At 38.8% G+C, this 23,351-nt stretch overlaps 1 protein-coding gene across 2 annotated transcripts in view; it reads left to right on the top strand.

Moving 5' to 3' along the window:
- The first annotated feature begins 2,299 nt into the window (after positions 1-2,299).
- The window catches only part of WASL (WASP like actin nucleation promoting factor), a 37,858-nt gene continuing 16,806 nt past the window's right edge, over positions 2,300-23,351 (top strand). For both annotated transcript variants that reach the window (XM_044423048.1, XM_044423047.1), the window contains exons 1-5: positions 2,300-2,867; positions 19,049-19,183; positions 19,944-20,030; positions 20,405-20,501; positions 23,323-23,346. In XM_044423048.1, the coding sequence (XP_044278983.1) occupies positions 2,754-2,867; positions 19,049-19,183; positions 19,944-20,030; positions 20,405-20,501; positions 23,323-23,346 (457 nt within the window). In that variant the 5' untranslated portion in view covers positions 2,300-2,753. The remainder of the gene's footprint in view (positions 2,868-19,048; positions 19,184-19,943; positions 20,031-20,404; positions 20,502-23,322; positions 23,347-23,351) is intronic.

Genomic DNA, 23,351 nt, shown 5'->3' with positions numbered 1-23,351 from the left:
CCATTAACTCTATAATTCCCTAATATAGTGCCACACTGGGGTATATAAATGCAGATTTAATAATGGTATTCAGTTGGGAATAGAAATTTCAGGATGAGATAATCTAGCCAAACTTCATCCACTTATTTAGCCACTTAGAGTCTCAATCTCTGGGAAAAGCTGGGATATAGGTTTTTTTTTTTTTCAATTTAAACCCAAGAAAGTCAAGGCAGTGTACATGTTTCTCCTCTTTGCCTTGTATCTTCTCAACAACTGCATGAAGAAAACTAGATTGGGAGGCTACAATTTTCTCAAAGTCAATCAGTGAGCTTCCTGGCTGAATGGGTATTGGTAGCCAGATCTTTCCAGTCGCAGATTAATACACTCACCACTGCAACACATTGGTATGGTGGAATTCCATGTTTTGTTCTCTAGAATAATAACAGTACAAGATAACTGATTGTATCTGCTATTTATTGTACAACGAATCTAAAAATTATATAACATTAGATAACACATAAATATATATGCATGTTTTCACAATCATGTATGCTTTGTTAATGTTACCTCCATGTAACAGGAAGCATTTAGACTAACTGTAGCTCCTTACCAATTCTGTGCGTCTTAAAAAATGTCACATGCATTGTTCTTCTAGGGGCACCTAGGCATCCTAGGGGCACTACGTCTACCTGAATTTGACTTATGACTATTTTTAGTATTTATATAATACTTAATAGGTGAAAGCACAGCTTAAACCAGGCTTTCCAGATATGGCACCCTGCAATTGTTTTGGACTGCAACTTCCAGAATTCCTGATTATTAGCCAAACTAGCCTGGCTGAATTGACATCTGGAGGGTAGCTGCCTGCCCTAAAAACTCTGACAGATGACAGAAGTCCACTTTTTCCAAACCTTAGGAATCAACTTTAGATTCTTCTTTTTTTTAAATTATCAGTCTATTACTAACAGTAGCAGGATCTAATAGCATTGCATCAAATCTATCAGAAAAACAGTTATCCAAAGACTGAACTATAAAACTATAGAACCAGGGTTTCCATGTGACACTATGGTGAAAACAGTCTAGATCAGAGGCATGGATTTGTATGACTGCTCATGGTATTTTCATGAGAAAAATACCCCAAATCAGCTCACAATTCTATGGTCTACACTGCATCACAGATCCAAATTTATATTATTAGCTCAATCATAATGGATGGCTAATTGTGATTTTTTTTATTTAACATTTATTTTTTTTATTTTTATTTTTATTTAAACACCCCAATCTCCACCTCTGCTCTAGGTGTTTGTGTTATGGAAAGGTGTATTTTTTCATGATGCACTCCTAGACTATGGAGATAAGCAGTAATTAGATGGCATATAGGTGGCATCTGTGCATGGATCTATGTTTTTGCACTGCACAATACTTTTCTTCATAAATGTTTATAATGCATTTTGTACACATTCATGATGGCTTTGATTAGAGGTCAGAATTATGTTTTTAATTTCTGTGATGTGGTATAGGTCTTTGTTTTTGTTGTGTACAGACATAACACAAAAGCATCAGATTCCTGCATTGTTTTAATGCAGCAGTGTATGGATATTGTTGTGATTCAACACAGCTGTGATTTGACAGTAGTCATGAGGTGTATTTTTGTAAAACTCATGTGTTCTGCGGATCAGATCAATGACTTTCCATGCTATTGTGATGCAACAAAGCTCTTTATATGTGGTTTTTCTTATTTAAGACCACTCAGAGTCATGAGCTGAGTCTTGATGCATTTGGTACTAAAGCCGCATAAAACCTGGTAGCACTGGATCTGCAAATCCAAGACCATGGGTGCAATCCATGGCACAATGGCAGACTTGGTGTTTCTCCATGAGAATCCCCACTTCACAGGATTTTGTGCACCACAAAGCCTTGTAGCCATTTTGCACATTGTGGATTATACACATACTGTGTATATGCCTAATTTTGCAGTAATATCCGTTGGCATAGCTCATCGGCTGCTTTTCGTTGGAGGGCCCGACCTATATAGTGACTTTCCTAGCAGGCAACTCCATCCTCTCTCTGGAAAATAATCGTCCTCTGACAACAAGCCCCAGGAATCAGGCTTTACTGGCCCGACCGGTACGTAAGCGCGGAAGGCCGCAAGCAGCGCCGCTCTCTGGCTCTCCCGCGCCGGCCCCAGTGTACCGGGGATCCGCGGCAGTCCCCGTGGCAGCGCAACTGCGTCTGCGGAAAACTTCCTCTCCCTCCACCTCCAGACCGGCGGAGAACCGGGAGGCGAAAGAACGGGAGCGCGGCGCGGGATGGCCCTTGGGCTCGAGCGCCGTCCTCCCCTCTCCGCCGCCTTTCTTGGACTCGTCCGCGCCTCACTCCCTGCCATGTTGGATTGCACGGCCGGAGCCGGGGAGAAGTTGGAAGTTTAGTGCTTGTCGGGAAAGCGAAAAAAGAGGAGGAGGAGGAAGGGAGAAGAGGAGGAAGAAGCTTTCCCGCCCCACCTCCTTCGCCCGAGCCTGCCGGGAGCGGCCTACTGAGCTAGCCCCCAGCCCAGCCCTGCCCTGCCTCCGGTTGCCGCCCCGATGCTGCCGCAGTAGTGAGGGGAGGCTGCCCCGCCGCCGCCGCCCTCTGAAGGGAAGCGGGGCCCGACCCCGGGACGAGGCCGCCGCGCAGGCGAGCCGCAGCCGGCAGTAGGAGCGGCCGGCGGAGGACGACGACGAGGAGGTGGAGGCGGAGGTCCCGGCCGGGCCTCGCCGGTGGCCGCCGCCGCCGCGATGAGCAACAACCAGCAGCCCCCGCCGCCGCGGCGGGTCACCAACGTGGGCTCCATGCTGCTCACGCCGCAGGAGAACGAGAGCCTCTTCGGCTTCCTCGGCAAGAAATGCGTGGTGAGTGAAAGAGGCTTCGCCGGGCCGGCTGGGCCTGCCTTGCCTGCCTGATTGAGAGGGGTGGGTCGGTGGGAGGCCAAGGCAAGCCCTGTCACTGGGCACGGAGGGACTCGGAGGCAGCAGAAGGGCAACATTGGCGCCTGCTGTGTGTGTGAATACTCCTGCAGAGGGCTAAAACCCCGATTTGAGTCATACCCAAGAGTAAACCTATTGGACCCTATAGGACTGCGTTTACTATGGCTGCGGCTCCATGGATTTCAGTGGATCTCTTCTGGAGTGTGACTCAGTGGGAAGCCAGACCCGAATGTCCAGGAACAGGAGTAATAAGGCAGAGTGCGAGTAAGGGTTTGGGGTACTATGTATGAATTCTGGGGATTGCAGTCTTTTGTGCAGATCCCGGGAAGCAAGTTTTGTTGACCTCTGCGGGACTTACTACTGAGTAAAATAGGTTCAGGATCGGACTGTGATTTGCATTTGTTTTTGGAAAAACGGAGGCGGCGGTTGATGGAAGGCTTCACGGCCAGGTTTCTAAGGGGGATAACTGCAGCTTTTCTAACCCGTTCTCTTTCTCTGTGGGGAATTCCTTGCTGGCATACCCTCGTTCGGAGAGTGAAGAATGTCCTTTGCCAAGCCTTTCCCACGTAACAGCTGTTTGCTTCCTTTTTTCTCACCCCATACCCTGGTGGGTTCCCCATTGTGGAAGTGGGAAATGAGCCAGGAAAGAGCAGTGATAAAGGGGCTTGGTGGGAAGGGAGGAGAACCCGTGTTGCTTCAGCTCATTCCGGAGAGCTGGGGTTAAGCATGCCATCAGCTTCCTTGCTTTTCAGCTTTGAGAGTGGGAGAAATGCTTGGGCATATATGAGTGCTTCAGTTCGATGAATCCTGTTAGAAAAGGAAGAGCAATCAATACCATGATTTCTTTCCCTGTCAGTAATTTCTGCCATGTACTCCTCTCTGGAGATGCATCTTTTGCAGGTGTATAATGCTAACATGTGGTTTCACACCTGTGAGTTTCGCCAGGCTGTTCAGCTGTTGCTAGGTCTCTGAAAAGATTATTCTTTTTTCCTTCTTCCGCTTCCTCTTTGCTTCTATCCGACAGGTATATTTCAGGAGAGACTATCCCAGTAATGCTCTTAGCTTTGCAATATGAGTGTGCCAACAATAGAGCTGTTGCAACACTTTTGTGCAAAAGGCCAGCAAGTTCTAGCCAGCCTAAATAGATATGCCTGAATTGCACCTGTAAGATTCTGTGAGCTTTCAGGAAATGAAGTGGCATGATCTGGACAGTGTTTTGTTTCCATTGGCACAATAGATTCACATGGTACATGCAGAGTTCCCCATGTACACATACTTCAGTGGAAAATCAGAAAGTACTATAAAAAGACTGAAAATCTTGTTAGAGTTTATTTTTTGAAAGGGGTACTTTTTAGTATCCTGTTACATACAAATATATGCAGACTTGAGAGTTCTGTATCGAGATATTTTTCAGATTTCTTTTTTTGATAGAACCAAACCTAAAATCATCACTTTAGTGTTTTGACCTGGGTTATCTTCTGAACTGATCTTTACAAAAAGATATTCTAAAATGTAAATATAAGGCAAGAATTCATTCATGGTTCTAAGTAAACCACTGCAGAGATGTACTGATTTCAGTACTGATTTCCTTACTGATACAGTACTGATTTAATCTTATTGGTTAGGAAGACTCACTGTAACTAGGCATTGATTAGATAAAAGGCAAATTTGAAAAATTGTACTAGAAGTAAGGAGTTGTTTAGGCCATCAGAACAGTGATTTGGATTGCTTAAAACTTGTGGTAAGCCATATTAATTGAACTTGCGTATTCCAGAAAGGATTACAGTAGCACTGGAATCTGTGGAGAGGCTGCTTGCTTGCTTGCTTGGATAGCTAAAGTTTACTGCAGATCATCTTCCATCTTCACCAGTGTCTCAGTAAATAATATGCTCTGAATATATTTTGTTTGTTTTGTTTGTGGTAATAAGTGAAGACTTAACTTTGTTTATTTCTTTTACAGTACAAAGTATTCAGAATCTGAATTTTGTTTTCCATCTTATCCCATTAAATAGAATATACTAGTACGTAGTCACTTTATCACATGAATTCCATCATTTTTTCATATTGTTCCTATAACTTTTGTAGTCATAGGTTCTAGGTATAGGTCATGCTGAGAGGATTTTTTTTCCTAAATCTGTATGATAAATGTAACTGAGCAGGAATTTTATTCTGTGGCTCCTTCTAACACCAACTTAGTCCAGGCACTGTAATGATCCCAACTTTCATAAACTTTCAACCTTCATATTTCTACAGATTTGCATGATGTAATGTCAAACTAACAAGTTTTAGACCTTTAAATTTTCAATAGCAGAAGAGACATATTGGTAAATCTTTCAGTTGTTTTCTTTCCTTCTCAGTACTTTGTGTACAGTACCTTAGAAGCATTAAACGTTAAAAAGACTTTAAAGTATTTTCTGAATAACTCTGACATTGGTAATGCACTAACTTTCCCTGGAGGAGTGCAGAGTTGCTGGTAAATTTCTGTTGGGTGCCAGGCAGTATTTACCTTATCTGGGCCAAGTGCAGAACATCAGCTTACTTGCTAGTTAATGGAGGAAAGGTATGCCTCACCATTGTGTTAATAATGCTGTTGGCAGTCCTCACCTTTTACAAGGTCAGTACTTTAGACTGAGGGTTCGATAGCTAAACTAATGACTAAGAGTTAGCAGTAATTATTATTCTGACTTCAGGCTTTAAAACAAATTGGGAACAAACAGGCACTGTTTGTTTGTTTTTTAATATGGTAGCCACTGCATTAGATTCTATTGGTAAAGAGAACATACATTTCTTGTAGGAAACAAGGACTGTAGTGTTCAGCTCACTCAATTGGCTTTAAAAAGATAACCTAATTTAATTGGCAACAGATCTTTTGTGGAAGTAACTACTTAAAAATACTACAACTAAATGTGGTCGTAGACACCATCTTCAAACCTCCCCTCCCCCAAAGGGTTGTACTTTTTCATCCCCCACTCAAAGTTAATTTCCTGTCAAGGCAGTGTAAGACTGGGAATGACGCCTGTCTGAAATGCTGGAGAGCTAAACCTGTCACAGTCTATACCAGCCTTCCCCAACTTGATGCACTCCAGATGAGTTGAACTGCTAGCTGGGGAATGATGGCAGTTATGGTCCAACCTGTTTCGAGGGCAGCAGGTTGGCAAAGGCTGGCATGATAGTGCTTAGCTATCCTGGTAACTTGTGTGACTTAGTGCAGAGTGGAAAAACTTCTTCTCCAAACTTCAGGCTTGCCTTAATTTTCTTTTTCTTCAGAAAAACTGTTTCATTTTTATGTAAATTTAATCAATGAATAAAATATCAGTCAATTAGGTGAATGCATTACAGAAAACCAAAATAGATTGTGTGGTTAACTGCAGGAAAAAATATTCAGGCTACCTGAAGCTCTTTCAAAAACATGTTAAGAAGAGTAATTTTAGAGCTAATATAGGCAACAATTTAACTATGCAAGTTAAGTATTCATAAAATGTTTTATATTGGGGAAAATATTTCAAATTCTTGGTCTCTGTCCTTCAGTGGTCTGAAAGTATATTGCAGATTCTAGGCAACTCAACTGACATGGCATTTGGGAGTTTTCCAGTCCTGCATCATATTCAAGAAACTGAAGAAATCTTTTTAAAAACTGGTGTTATTGACAACTGTATATTTTGATAGGAATCTTGAGAATCACAACTTAATTTTCTTCATATTTCCTAATAGCACCACTGTAAACTTGGGTCTTTTTAGTTGCTTAATTTATGCCTTTATTCTGTCCAAGTATAAATAAATGTTTATTCAGTATTTTATAGCAGCTGGGCCATAAAACATACAATCTATCTGTTCTGTAGTGTTACCACTATAAATGTTAGTATGCAAACTGGTATAAGTGCAGCTGGTATTCTGCATATTCTCCATGCAGAATATGGAGACAGACAATAGTCCAATAGCAAGTAATATGCTTGGCATGCAGAAGTTTGTGTGTTCAGTGCCTGGCACCTCAAGTGAAAAAGAGCAAGGAGCAGATAATAGAGAAGGACTTCCTGAGTCCTTGGGCAGACTGGTCTGGATGTACAGATAGTTTGATCTGTGTTCCAAATTAAGAATGCCATATACAAACGCTCAAATTTCTGTTAAACCATCACGAATTATATGTAGACAAATAAAGAAAGTTCATCTTTCAGCTCAGTACAAGCATCTGTTAACATTTGCCTTTTCCCTTTTTAACCTATTTCATTTTCATTCAGCTGTCTTCATTCCAAATTTTAATTAAGTATTGTCAAGTATGGATTCCTTTTATGCTGCCACTGCCATGCAAGTGTGTTCCAGGATTATTTCAAGGCAATGCTTCCACATGCTTGAATTTTATCAAAGCAAAGGCCATTTCTAGGTAGTCCACCTTCTTCTATTTTTTATTGCATGCAGTGCTACCACTATTGCTAAACACAGTACATTGGTATAAGATTCCATTTTAATTTCACAACTGAAACTATTAAAATATGCTCAATTTATTATGATAAAGTCAGTTGAAAGATGTCAGAAGGCTTTAGATTCTGAATGAGAATAATGGTGATTGCTTCATTCTGCAGGTGAATACAAACGTGTATTTGTAGAATATGCATGTGATAGGCAACATGCACATCCCAAGGCCTTGTTCCCAAGACCCCTAAGGCCTTGTTCTGTGGTCCTCTTGGTGCTCGGAGTCCCCCTGTCCCCGCAATCTGGATCTCAGCAATGGCACAGGCATGATTGTGGCGAGGTCTTGTGAGGCCGCTGGCCCATCCCTCCATGGAAAAAGAGCTCCTGTGTGCCCTTGCACTCGTCAGTTGGAGAGGAATGAGACATGCTGGGGAAAACTCATTGGCTCAAGTACAAGAAGTTCAGTGCACCAGTTCCAAGAAGGAAGGAGGGACTGGGGGTTGCTGGGTGAGAGAAACAGGGAAGAAAAAGAAGGAAGAGGAGCAGTCATTGGGCTTGGACTATGCTCAGGGAAGGAGCTGCCAGTGATCTGTGCAGAGATCACAGGCCAACAAAGTGTTATTTTTCATTCATGAATGTAATTTTCATGATTTTGTGGCCCCTGGGTTCCATGTTGAAGTCCTCATTTGGCCCTCAAGGTACAAAGAGCTGGATCGACCTGGGCTATATTGTTTAAGTGCTCTTCAAAAAAAAAAAAAAAGTATTGTATAGCCATGTCATTTTTATACCCTTCACTTGTCCACTGCTGACAATTCTGTCTATGATCTGCCCTTGTGACGTAGACTTAACAGACCTTTCTTTTCTAGCTCTAGTGAGATTCATCATCTGCAGCCAAGGTGAATAAAAATCAATGCTTTTTGAGGAAAAATCCATCTAAAGATAGTTTATCGTATATTATAGTCTAAAGGTTATTCATCATGAAATAAGAATTAGTTTTTAATTCTGTAGCATGAAGCTTTATATTCATGCAATATTTAGATTTTCTGGTAAATGAATTCCATTAATCCATTCACAATGTCATGCTTTTCCAGAAGTTTCTGTAAGATTATTGGGCAGGTTTTTCTATCTAGCAGATACTATCATAGAAGCTTGGTTTTACAGTTCTCAGAACTACAAATTTGTGTCTGCAGATGCCCCCTTTTACAGCAAAAATGCTATAAAATAAACATACTGAGTTGAGAAAAAGACCTTAACCGCATTGTTCTTTTGCAAATGTATGTACACAAAATCAGCTCCTTACCTCTTAAGTGCTAAGTTCCAAAAAATTCAATGAATAAAAGATTTTTGGAAGTGAAATAGATCTGCACAAGAAGCTAAGTGTGAGGAGGGAAGGACAAGCAATAAACATGAAAGTGAAACCTTTTGAGCAGAATACCACACAAGTCTTTGGATCTTTTTGTGTATAGCCTGAGATTTATCATATTATTTTTCCCTGGATAAGAAAAATGATATGACAGCAAGTCTTAAAAAAGACCCAGTTTGGGAATATTTTAATGAAGTTCCTCTACCTATGGGTAAGGCAGGCATACATGCAAATTATGTAGAAAAGCATGATTTATATCTAGTCTTACTAGTGAGACTATAAGTGAGTGAGACTTAACTATGTCTAGTCTTACCCTGCCTGCAACACTATGCTTTGTATTGTTTGCATTTTGATCCTTATATATTTTCCAAATGCTTAACTCCTCATACTTTGACAGTGTTCCTTTACTCCCCCAACTCCATCCTGCTATGCTGTGCAGATTTCATATAATCAAATATGTCTGGGTTCTACTGTTAATGAGATCTGTTGCCTAGACCTGGTGTTGGAAGCTGACATTTAAGACAGACTGTCAGTTTCAAAGCCAGCAAAATGTTCTTCATTGTTACATGAGCAGGCCCAAGATACATTTTTGTCAGTTCTACTGGTTTTATTGAATATGCATTGAGCTCTTTAGAGAAAAGGTAAATGGGTGGAAGTAGTTTAATAGTTATTATTTTCAAGCATGGAACATGGTCCCAGAACAATAGTAGCACACAGATTTGTGTAGTGGGAAAGGCAATTTGGATTCTTATCACATCATCTTAATATTCTACCAGCGATTTACACTAGCAACTAAGCTACAAAAGTATATGTGCTGTTTCTATTACTAGTAAAAATAAAAAGGCTTAAAGCTTTGTTTCTTTGGGATCTGTGCATTTTATTGTTAATGAACTGTTCTTTGAACAAATAGAAACAAATTTTGTCTCCTCTATAGCTTCTATAGCTAATAGAACACCTTTGTAGAACTAAGCATGTAGAACTAAATAAATGCATAGTACTTGAAACTTAGCAGGAGGTGTCTATTATTTATACTCTTTCAGTATTTACATTGTGTGTAGGTTGGCATTACTTTCAAAATACTTTCTTATACTTGCCTCTTTTCCATACATTAAATAAAAGAGTGAGACAAGGATGAGAAGGTTGGATAGATTGTCTTATTTCTCAGGAAGCCTGTAGTGAGTCCATTCAGCTGTTTTTTTTTTTAATTAATCCAAGTCTTGTTATTAACAGTTTATACTCAGAACACAGAAATTTTGGGAAACCTTAAATTGAGCCCCCGGAGGATGGTGGAGGACAGGAAGGCCTAGAGGAATGTTCTCCATGGGGTTGTGATGGGTCAGACGTGACTTCGCAACTAGCAACAACAAAATTGATCCCACTTGTACGTTGGCCCATGATAGGGTTGTTAATTAGAATTATTAACAATTAGTTTGGAATGAGTATGTGTTCAGTAACTCTGTGTGCTTTGTAGAGAGGCACCTAACCTGCCCTTTGTCAAAAATGAATGTTGAGAAACAAGGTGCGAATATCTCATCCTGGGAGTTTGAAGAGTTGGGTTGAAGAACAATGGCAAATGTGGACAGTACAGAGTCACATATTAAGCACTTTCAAAAGTTCCTTGAGCTAATAGTGTAGGTAACACTTCTTAGAAACAGCCTACGTCTTTGGTTTAGGAAGGATAGACATATAAGTACAATATCCAGTATTTGGAGTGCCTGCATGCTGACAACCAAAATATCAGTTGACTGAAAATTTTGGTACAGGCTAAGATGGTGGTATGCCTGAGCAATATATGTGAGAGGGAGAGCTCAAATCAATGTAAAATCTAATATTTAAATATAATATTAAATGAACAAACAAAGGTAGGATTAAGATCTGTGGGAGTAAAGTTGTCTTCTTCCCACGTATGCATGGTATTTGTAGCATTTCAGTGCTGCTTCATGGAAATCTTGAATAATGTTATTGTGGAGGTAGGATTCTTTTGAATACTTCTGCTGAAGTCCTACATTCATTTACAAGCATGGAGCCAAATTTTTTGGCCTTAATGACAAACCAGAATTTCTTTACCACTGTTGCATCTGCAGAATGTCCACCTGTGTCCTTCTAGTAAGGAAGAGAGACCCCTCAGAAGCTTGCTGTGTCCAATTTGTATTATATTTCATGGGCAAAATTACTTGAATTTACTTTGATTTGAATACCATAGTTCAGACAAAGTTGGAGATGGATGGAATTGAGACATGTTCTAGTCAAGGTATGATAAATATTTTCAGCTTGTATAGCCTGAGGATGTGGGTAGGATCTTGAGGATTAAGGCCTTGCCCTTTGGATCTATGTCCTTCCTGGCTTTTTAACGTTGCCCAGTTACAGCTTGATACCTGAAGCTCTTACTGCCTTTGAAAAATCAGTGTTAACTTCTTATTTAAAAATGCAGATTGGATCATCTGCTGCTGAATAACTATTTAATTTTACGAGTGTCATTGTTTAGTACGATACTGGCAAAGGTGGCTACCAGTTATCCCCACATAGTATTGGTTTATTTGAATTCATTTACGTCCAGCTTTCAACCTGCCTTGAAACAGAAGTGGCCTTAGCTAACTTGAAAGTTGATTTATGTCAGGGAATGGACAGTTAGAGTGCATGTCTCTTATTTCTTCTGGATCTCTCAGTGGCTTTCAGTCTCATTGACAATGGTTTCTTTATAGGTTCCCTGGCTGGTATGGGACTGGGGGGCATGGAGTTACAGTGGATTTTTCACAGAGGGGAGGGCCCAGAAAGTGTTGCTAGGGAATCATATTCCACTCCACAGCCTTTGATTTGTTGAACGTTCCAGGGTTTGTTCTTATTCCTGGTAGTTTTCAACACCTGCATGAAGTTACTGGGAGAAGTCACCCAGAGGTTTGACATAAAGTGTCATCGGTATGCTGATGGTAAAGCTTTACCTCGTATTTCCACCTCCGAATTCCAGTGAGGCTGTAGAATACTTGAATAGGTGTTTGGAGGCATTTCTGGACTGGATAGAGCTAAGAGTTGGAGCTTAACTCAGACAAAATGCTTATGGGAAACTCTGGAAAGAAACCAAGCATTCATGTTGGGTAGCCTTAATTCAGTGTTACTGCTGGAATGTCAGGTGGCATTGATAGACAGGAGTGCATTTCATCAGTGTCATCTGATTCACCAACTACATCTGGATCTGGAGAAAGCAATTTTTATGTAGTTATCCATGTTGTAACTTGTCTAAGACTGTTCATAAGCTTCCATTGATAAAGAATGCAGCTGAAGATGCAACACCAAGTATCTGCTGTATGACTTCCAGTGCCTTTTTGTGCCACATTCAAATCCTAAATAGCTTTGGACCAGGATATTTGAAGGACTGGCAGCAATCATAAAAAAGAAGGGAGGTCCCCTTATGGATCAGTAACTGGTTAAAAAACATAAAGAAGATTATTTCAGTGAATGTATATAAACAGTATGGTCCTGTAGAGAACTGTATTGGGACCAGTGCTTTTCAATTTAATCATAAAAGAGCTGGAAAGAGGAGTGAGGTGGCCAAGTTTATTAATGACATCAGGGCAGTTAAAGGGATTGTGGAAAAATCCAGAAATCCAAATTTTTCCAAACTAAAGAATGGGCATCAAAATGCAGCTCAGTGTAAGCAAATGTAAAGTAATACACATTGAACAAAAGATTTCAAGTAATTTCAACTTTCATCTTCAGGAAGTAGTTGATTGGTAGGCTGATGAAGATTTTGACTCAGTGTCTAGGTGTTGTGAAAAGGCAAACTCTGTGTTAGGTATAATTTGGAAAAGAGTTGAAAATAAAATGGCCAATACATACTGCCCTTATCTGTGGTATGACTGCAGTTAGAAACTGTAGATTTCTGGTTGCTGCACCTGAAAAAAGCTACTGTAGCGGTGAAAGGGGGGCAAATAAAATGATCAAGGCACAGGAGCAATTTCCCTATGGGAAAAGCTCAAATTGTTTAGATTACAAAACAGGCAAAGAGGAATGAGATGGGAGTGTACAGAATTATACATGATGTGGAGAAAGTGGGTAAGGAGACATAGCAGAGTTATCCCATGAAACTGATGGGTGGAAGACAAAGAACAAACAAACGAAAGTATTTTTCCACATAGCACATAAAGAAACTATGTAAAAACTATGTATGGCTTTAAAAGGAGATGGGATAAATTTGTAAAAGAGAAGACTATCAATGGCTTCTAGTCTTGATGACTGTGTGCCAGTATTGGAGGCAGTGTACTTACATACGCCAGTTCTGGGAATACTGGATTGGATGGGTGCTTGCATTCCTCTATCGAACCCTTCTCTGCCATTAAGATTAACCTTGAAAGCCCCACTCCCCAATGTACAGTTTAAAAGCCATTAGGCTGGTAGAGACAAAAGAGAGGTTTTTGCAGTGGCCCTACAGCTGTGGAACTCTACCAGAGGAAAATATGTTTTGTCCCCTTGCTGTGTGTGTTTTAAATAGATTTTAAAGAACTTTTTGTTTACAACTGCTTTTAGGGATTAATTTAATACTGGTTCAGGATCTTAAAAGGAGCTTTTTCCATTATTGCTCCTTTTAATATCTAATTATAGAATTTATGATTTTGTATTGTATTTATGATAAGTTTGTTTCTATTGGGAAGTGTTACTGCCTCATTTGGGCAAGGTTTCCATTTTCTGAAGGATGCCTTCTTGCCTCTAATAACTTCCTTCAATAATTTCATAAATAGTCTTCCAGTACTATATAAAAGAAACCACACATGACTTCTCCTTTTAAAATATATAAAGTTCATTTTAAAGATTTCTGATAACTTAGAGCATAACAAGTTAAAAGATAATAATTGGAGCCAGTACTATTTTTTCCAGAAAATATTTTTAATACTAATCTTTAGTCCACCTGTTTAGCGATATCATTCTAAAATTACTAGATAGATTATGATTGCAAAATCAGCGGGAGGCATTACTATATTGACTGACATCTGTGGTTAAGACTGTGAAAGACAGAACTTCCTGTAGTATTGTGGGTTTGAGTGAAATACCAGAAATTAACTTCCTTTTCTTTTTAATATGATAGCAGCTTGTATTCATGGTGGGTGACATTTGTCATTTTTATTAATGTGAAATACTTTTACTCTATCAACAGTGAACTTCAGTTAAAAGTAAATCTTCAGAAGAAAAATAATATTGTCTTCAGGAATCGAGATGTTGCTTTTTTCTAACCTCTATTTGAGCACTGTGAAAGGCTGAACTTTGAATTCTGCCATTTATTCCCACATGCAAGATTCTGAGAAGATAAAATCACAAAAGGTCCTCATGCATAGGAGTAATGTAACTCATAAGAAAAATCATAATTTTATTTAGTAAAGATCTGACTCAACACTAAGGTTCATATAATTGAAATAATCTAACTGAATGTACTGAGAATTAAACCTGAATTCTATTAGGCACATGTAGACCAGGACTTTTACCCATAGTCCATTCAATTTTTTATGACTCCAAACCAAAGGCTACCCTGTCCAGTTGAAACTGTTGTATTTTGATACACTACCCTGGAGAAAGTTTCTCAGAAAATTTGCTGAACACCTGATTAATGTTTTTAGTCTTGCTGCTAGGAAATACTGTATAGCAATTTAAGTACCTGAAGAATTTTGGCAGTTCATTGTTGTTAATGATGCATAATCCAACATGACTGTTTAAGGCTTGCTTATATGGAGGCCCAATAAGGGTGGTGAACCATTTAGATCTGTGTATGAATTATGTATCCTTACCACCATCTTCCAGACTGGCCAGAGAACTATGTTTTCTTAATAACCAATGACTCCTCTGAGTAATGAATGACTAGATGGTTCAAGAAATTTTATTTTACCGATTTACTCTTAGATAATTACATGGCATAGCATAATTTCATTCTATAGTAAGCATTTTGGTATTAAAAAAACCTCACAGCACATTTAAAGACTCACTAGCCCATTATGCCTATATTTATATCCCTGTACTGTTTTATGTTGATTAAAATTGAATTATAATTTCCTGGGTTATGTTTTCCATATGCTTTTGTGGTGTTTTCACAAACAAACACTTTGAGATTAAATGTTACTTCAGTTGTAATCTTAAAATGCCATGTTACATACTTCACTTCACAGAGCTGCATAGCCTATTGTAGGCAGCAAAATATACACATAACTGCCTTAAATCCAAAGGTTTTCTTCTACCATCAGATAACGAAAGGGAAGAAATTGATTGTGCAGAATGCTTTCAATAGACTGCAGTTTATGTGCCAATCTTGTAAATTATTGATGAACATTTTAGATTCTAGCATTTGTTTAAATGGAAGTATGTGTTTGTTCTTATTGCTCCTTGCCAAAACAGTACTTTGGAATGCATGTACCTAATGCTAATTGCTTTTTACCAGAGTTTTATTCCATTACAATCAGTTTGCACACTTGAACACTCTGACTGGGGGTAGACTCTACACTTGGAAGAAAATGGTTGCCTTCAACTTGTAAAAGCTCTCTCCGAGTTTTCTGAAAACTTGAAATGTTTCTGTATCAAAGAATTGTTAAGTATTTATCCAGAGGAATGCCTTGGAGACAGTGGAACAGTGATTCACCTGATTTGTTGTTTCTACAACTGAAGCCAGGGGGTAAACTATGGCTGAGGTGTATGAGCAGCCATGAAAGCAGGGATGATGTAGGGCTTGGTCCTGTTTCTCCCAAAATGCAGCATTCCTAGGTGGATATTTCAGACTATGAATCTGAACTGGAATAAGAGGCAGGTCTCGAATGCTTAGTCAAAATTCCAAGGCTAGCAAACTTCAAGATAAAAAAAGTGGTTGGTTAGTGCCAGATTGCTTTTGGTTCAGGGAGGACACACTGTAGAACAGGGAGAGTTGGGGAGGGGGGCTTTTTCAGCCCAGTGGTCTGATATCTCAGTGGACCTGTTAACTAACATCTGGTGTTCTTCTTTCTGGCCCACAAGCAGCACAAAGCTCTCCCTGAGGATGGAGCTTCTCTCTTTGGTGGGGAAAGGAATAGGGAAGTTCAGTTTGGCATCGAGTCCTGGTATGGGGAATACCTAATTCCACAATTAGAGGATTTAACTTGATGGATGTCTCTTGATAACAACCTTTATATTACTCTAAATCACAATGTCAGCATAATAAAGGTTGTAGTTACAAGTCTTCCATAATTGTAGTAGTTGTGAACTGCTGGGAAGGAGAGAAGCTGGGATAAAGAGATGTCATCTGATGATGGTGTTATCTGCATATAACATATGAGTGTTACTGTGTGTGGACGTTTGTTCCGCACTCCACATTGTTGTGTGTCTTTCAGTATGGTTTTTCGATGCAGACCTTAGTCATACAGACTTTCTAACTCAGACAGAAGCTTGGTTCTCAGTGAACTTACGAACCTATATTTATAATGAACAAATTCAGAATACAATCTTAGTCTCTATTGACTGAATACCCTCTGTATCAAAAATAATCAATGCACATAGAGGTTACTGTGTTAGCAAAAAGTGTTCTAGCCATGTTTTGTGACATAGTTCACTCTCTTGTGTGCTGGGATTTAAATTCTTTTTGCAGGAGGACTCAGTCATGAAAGCCCCACTTGTATTCTGGAGTGGTGCCTTTCAGACACAGATTTTTTTATCTGGTAAGTCCCTCTAAACACAATCTCTTTTGTGGAAAAATAGCATCAAAATGAAAACTAGAAATGAAATTTACCTACTTTGGTGAAAACAAAGCCTGAGTCCATCAAGCCGATCAGTTGCTTGTTTAATCTGCCATAATAGTGGTCCTGCAACACCTTTGTGCTGTTTTACTGTTATCCCATCACTTCCCTAACTGAAAGTTCCCCACAGTGTACCATCAGATTGTCTGAAGAGTATCTTCACAGGGTTGACAACCTTGTAACAGTAACTTCATTTCTGTTACATTTTGTAATACAACAAAATATGGGAAAGTTCTTCTGGCACATGTGCATACTTGCTTGTATAGTGCCCCACTTGATAGGGCTTTAAAACAGCAGCAGCAGCAGCAGCAAAGCACCTTGAGAAGGTCAAACACAAAAATTTTCTTTCAAAGGAAATTGTTGGCTATTTGGATTGCCATATGAGAATCTAGTTCTTAGAACTACTTTGTTGATATTACCATGAAGGTAGTACCAGTGTAAGGAAAACAAGTTTAATATATCGGAATAAGATACTTGGCAGTCAGAATTTGCAATACATGTTTTTAAATGCTGGTGTAGATTCATCTTGGCAGCTCTAACCCTTGAGATGGAATGCCTGTTCTGAATAAATTGCAAGTTCTGCCAGTAGTATGCAGACTTCCATGAACCCTGAAATGTGAAAATACAAATAGCTTATGTTACCCAGTCTTCCAGAACTACAGTTGCAGTGAAGTCTATAAATTACAGTATAATGTCATCTGCTTCCAGAAGCAGTTAATGTTTGATTTGGTAGAACAGAAGCAAACATAAAAAGCAAAAAATCTAGGTACTCAGTTAACACTGCCACCTTGGAAGTCACATGCATGTTCTTTCGTTTTTACCTGCAACTAGCACCCATGCAGGTCATGGAAGGGCTCTCAAGACAGAAGTCATAATGTCTAAGTAGCTTTAAACCTAGGCGTCTCTCATAAACAGTTCCTTAATCTTAGAATTATTGGCTTTGGCTTAGACAGAAGAGAAGAACAATTGGAATATACTTTATTTAATACAATTCTTTTAACTATGAATAAGATGTATGTACTGTCTACTATAAGAAATTTACATATAAATATTAATCATATTTAAAACACTGTTAAAAACAATTCCAAGTACAACAACAATAACAGCAATGCAAGAGACAGTGAGATAGACCAGTATATAATTTTCTTTGCAAGCAAGAAAATGCCTGGATGAGCAAGGAGCTGTTTAAATCATTCCACATTTTCTGCCTTCAAACTTGCATGGAGGGCAGTGTTCCAGAGAGTGGCCACCCCCATTGAGACCCTACCTTTAAGATACTTTGTGATGACATTACAGAACAACCAGCAAGGCTATTGGCATTACAGTTCTTTTAGCTGTTTTTCCTCAAGTCTGACTTTTAAGTTGTTACAATAAGAAAAAAAATCAGAAAAACAAATTAGACCTGGAGTTCTTTCTCTTGGTAGACTCAGAATTTAGTTGTTGTCAGGGTAGCCTCCAAAGGAAACTATTTATGCTCTTTTGCTAATAACTTTGTAAACTAAATTGTTATGTTAATTGTTACATTAAACAATGTACATGGGAAAGTACTGCAAGATGCTTGCAGTATCATCAATGTCATGAAGAAAAATGGCAAAATGCTTTCCTGATGTACTTATGAAAAGTCTCTTCTGTATGATGCATCTTTTTCTTATCCCTGTTGCCACTGAATGAGAAATTAGATGTTATTAAAATAACCAGCTTTTATCTCTAAACCTATGAAGTTTGCAGATCATTCAGCTGCCAGATCAAAATGAATTTGGGAGCCTGAGTCATTGTCCTCATTGTCTAGTTGTTATAATGCAACTAGACAATGATGAGATAACAACCCATCATAGGTTAATTAACTCTCAGGGCACCATGGAGTCTGCTAGTCACTATAATGCATATGCAAATCCTGGCCAGGGATTGCCAGCCATAGTTTGCCCTATCATGGAACTTGTGTGGCAAAGTTTATGTGAGGATTAAATAACCTTCAAATAAACCCTGCTATACAGATTCACAGGGCTCAACAAGCCACAGGCGGGACTTCCACGTACTCATACACTTTCCAGGTACTCATGATGAGCTGTCATGTTGAGTGAAGTTGCCCAATGCATCATTTATCATTCAGTAACTGGTTAACCTATTTTTTAAAGAAAAAAAAAAGTCCATCATGGCTTGTTGGCTTATCTGAACCCAGTTACTGCCTGAGTTGTTTTAGGTGGTATCTGGTTATGTACTTTGTTGTAGGTGTGGTGGATTAGAATTTTGTTGTTAACCAGTGTGGTGTGGTGGTTGGACTGGGGACCTAAGAAATCCAGTTCCTACTCACCCATGAATATTACTGGGTGACTTTGTACCAGTCTTTCATTCTCACCCCAATGTACCTCACATATTTGTCATTGTGAGGATAAAATGGAGCAGTGTAACCTACACTGAGTTTCTGATAAGAAGAAATAAGGTGGGATATAAATACCACTACCACCAAAGCAAATCTCCTTGGAGGAGATTAGTCATGCTCAACCATGAATGAAGTTATGCTGTGTTTACATTAGGAGACCGCAAGATGATGAGGTCTAAGTCTTAACATATTTTTTTTGTTTTGTTTTTTTCCTTTTCAGACAATGTGTTCTGCGGTTGTTCAGATTTATGCAGCAGATCGCAATGCCATGTGGTCAAAGAAATGCTGTGGTGTAGCTTGCCTCGTGAAGGACAATCCACAAAGGTCTTATTTTATTAGAATATATGATATCAAGGTGAGCATCTCTTCCATTTGCCATCTCTAATACACATTTTTGTTGATCATATTTTGTTAATGCATTGAAAAGCATGTGTGAATTGCATAGCTGCTTCATATCTTAAGGAACTGTACACTTTTTAAAACAGAATAATTGTTTGGTGCTTTTTGTGCTGTGGTGCATGTTATCATGCTTTAAAATATGCTTTAAAAGAGGATTCATGAATCCAAAGACAGAAGTATACATATTGAACCATGTGCAAAGCCAGAACTTTGCTTCCTGTTCCTGTTGTAGAAGTTTTTGTTAACACATGAACAGGCACAGTTATGCAACTTACCTTTCTGGCAATAAGAACTACTGAAGAAAAGATTCAGCTATGCATCAAACGTGTTTTGATATGTACATGTCCTGTCTTTGGAATTTGCCCAAACTCATTTTAACAAACGTTTGTGCCAATCCATGTCACCTGAAGATTTTTTCTGCTTTAAATTTTTGGATGTACAGAACACTTCCAGTTATACAATTGTAATATATTTGTATCAATGGTATACAGCTGCTGATAGAGTAGAGGGTACCAAGAAACTGTGCAGGCTTCTGGCACTATCTTTGGAATACTACTACACGTCGCTTTCCAAGAACATAGCACTGACTTTTCTTCTGTCTCTGAGGTGCAGTTACTGACAGGATGCAGAAAATCTGTTTTTGCTAACTTGCAGAAATCATATCAGAATATGGTTATAATCACCTGATGGTATTCTTTTCCCCCCTTCCCTTCCAGGATGGAAAACAATTGTGGGAACAAGAATTGTATAATAACTTTGTATATAATAGTCCTAGAGCATATTTTCATACCTTTGCTGGTGACGTGAGTATTTTACTTTTAAAAATAATACTTTTCCCCTTAAAAAGTGTGTTTTCTCTTGAAGTGTGGCATAAAATACCAACTGATACTTTTCAACTGAAATGTTTATATTTGGATACTTAATAATAAATAATACAAGCTATGCAATTTTAAATGATTTCTGAAAACTCAAAGTTTATGCCAGAAACAAGCAGTCTTGTTTCTAGTTGGCTTGTAAGTTAATGTGTACAGTCACATGAAAAGTTATAGACTTAATTCATAGTGACATCAGTACTAGTTAAAGATTTGGTGTCAGTGAGACTTAAGTACACGTAATGCAGAAAATGGCTTTGTCTCTATTCAGGTTCCTTGAAAAGTTGTGCTGCTTTGTTTTTCAGACATGTCAGGTGGGTCTTAATTTTGCTAATGAAGAAGAAGCTAAGAAATTCCAAAAGGTATTAACAGACTTACTTGGACGACGACAACGAAAATCTGGTAAATACACTTCAAAAAAAATACCGTTTTGCTTGGATAAAATTTAGAATTGATGGGAGTACCTATGGTTAGACATGCAGCTTCCCGCCATGTAGTGATCAAGCTTGAAAAAGGCTTCTGTTCAACCATTGACAGGCCAACATTCAAAGCTGTAGTGCGAGGCAGTGTATGATATTGGTAGGGTGGGGCAGCACAGGTGGAGAGAGGATCTTTGCATGTGTTTTTATGTGGGAGGAGTGTTGGGTATGTGAAAGAGGAAGTGAAGGGTTGCCCCACTTAACATTTTACAGAAGCCTGGGAGATAGGCCGGAAGGAAGTTCAGCTCCTGAGCTCCCCAGAAGAGGTTCCCCACTCATGATTTAGAAGAAAACATTCAGACACCTTTCCAATACTTGTAAGCTGTCCTGAGACACTTCCATGAAGGATGGGATACAAATGTTTTATTAAATTAAATTTTGAAAACTGGAAGCAGTAAAGCTAAAAAGATGCCTTTTTAGTTTCTCTGGAATAGCTAAGTAACAAAAGTAATAGAGATGGAGTTACAGAAGACCTTTCAGTGGACTACTTAGTAAAAGGTTTACTTGGATTCAAGAAATGTATTTATTTTATTTATTATGTAACACTTTTGTATACCATCGCAATAACCTCATGGCTCTCTGGACAGTATACAGTATGCATACATAATAATTACCAGTTGGTATTTCCAGACTGGACACATCTGTCCCATGCAAGTAAAACTAGCACTAGTAGGATTTTGTACAAATAAGTGGTAGATGGTAATGCTATATGGTAACATTTCTAAATACTGTTGTTCATTGTAACAGTGAGCTTAGGTAGAATGTCAACAAGAAATAGGTCCAGTGAGAGATAAGAGGGAGGCTTTGGCATGCTTGTGCAAATTCCAGGGTTTGGAGAGAGAGGGCAAAGCTCTTCTCTTGGAGAATTGAAGTAGGCTTCCTGGGCTTGAGGTTTCTCATCTCTGACCTGTTTGGATACATGGATTTGTTCAGCTTGCAGCATTTGGCTGTATATGAATCAAGTGCCATTCCTTTTTGTATGCACCTTCACATGCAGGTTTTCGCTGTCTTGGAATGCTTATTCTGCAGTTCAGTGGCTACAGATATGTACATATGTGGACATAGTTTAGAAACTTTGCTTTGGTGCATGTGTTGAAATCCCTTCATGTGTTAACTCCCTGTTCCAAGTACCATTTTTTTGCTATGAACCCTGGGGCCTGACTAGTCATTTCCGTGAACATCATCAAAAGAATAGATATGTTCCTTGCCTTTTGCTTGTCGTTTGCACAATGTATGATCTGGCTCCAAAGATGTTTGTCTTTGGATGAATAATATGTTGAAATAGACTTTTGCTGTCAGCTTTTATGCATAGAAGGGCAGTTCTGGACACCTTACCTTTCTTGGATGGAATTCGTTTTTCTGTCAAGCCACTAGATGGAGCTCTAAGTCTGTATAACACTGCAGGATGTAATCATATAGAATCGTTGTAACTTTCTTTCTCACAAACCGGTCAGGACTGCCTAATTTCATTTGCACTGTGATAAAGACAGTTTCTAATATAATGTCCAAGGTTGCTGACAGGGAATTTTAGGAACCTAAGGAGCTAATCTGAGAGGCTGGAGCAGTGAAACTAGTGACTGTTCCAAGGTGTTGTATGGTAGTAAGGCCCCTCCTTACATACAGCAGAACAGGAAATAAACCTGTATCGAACTGTAACTGCTTCAGAATGCAGTTTCAGGGGCTTACATGATGGAATGATATTCCATGAAAAAGGCACTCAATTCAGATATGTCTTGTTTCATTGTAAATGAATAGTTGAGTTTCAAGACAGGAGAAGTTTTAAACAAGAGTAAAATGCACTGATTTTAGATTTAGACTTCGATCCTAATACACACTTACTGGGCAGTAAACCACATTGAACTGTGTAACTTCCTGCTGAATAGTCTCGTATAGGATTGCATGATAGTGACTTTTTATTTAAAAAAATGTGCCTCCATAGCATGTTCCATGTGTGTACATTTGTGTCAGAGAAAGAAATCACTTGTTTGTTATATATTGGGTATGTGTCATGTATTTGTACATGCCTTTTCTTCTTCAACATACATTTCAATCTTTCCTTTATACCCAACACCTGCAGACTGCAAATACCTGTTAAATAATGGTAATACTGTTACCAATACTGTAATTGTTTTAGGTCTCCAGAACATAATATAAACATTTCTGTTTCTCCCAGACATCCCCCTTTCTTTCTTGAAGATAAAATATGTAAGCATTCTTAGATCTAGACAATAAACTAATTGCAATAATTATGTCTTTCTTCCAAAACTTAACAGTTAGAATTTTTGCTACTACCAGTTTGATGTGGATTTATTTATTTGAACAGAGTTGCATAGGAACAGCTTTATTTTTATCCTCTCCAAATACTCTTGAAACTAGTCTAAAGGTGGGAAAAATAAATATGCAAAGGGTTCTTGATCACTGAGATTTTGAGAAAAATGTGAAGAAACCAACATTCTCTTTAGGAACTGCATTTTGAATTGTGGCTTTTACTGGAAGCCCTACTTCTGAGCCAATTTTCAAGCTGGAGCAATAGCTGAGAGATTATTTGGAAGATATGAGGTCATCTGCCGGCCACTAGAGGAGAATTAGACCAGTTACTAAAACTAGTGAAACTTGTAAATCAAAGGTTGAAACAATAATAAGTGAAACTGAGTCCATATGTAATGATTCTGAAAATGAAGAAAAATGTTTTAACATCTTGCCTGAAAGGAATGATTCTGTTTTGTATCTTTTTTCCTTAACAGAGAAAAGGAGAGATCTTCCAAATGGTAAG

The sequence above is a fragment of the Varanus komodoensis genome, unplaced genomic scaffold (assembly GCF_004798865.1).
Source record: "Varanus komodoensis strain SLA01 unplaced genomic scaffold, ASM479886v1 scaffold13_1, whole genome shotgun sequence".
Taxonomy (NCBI): Eukaryota; Metazoa; Chordata; class Lepidosauria; order Squamata; family Varanidae; genus Varanus; species Varanus komodoensis.
Note: the sequence above shows the minus strand (reverse complement) of the source record. Positions and strands in the feature narration are given on the sequence as shown.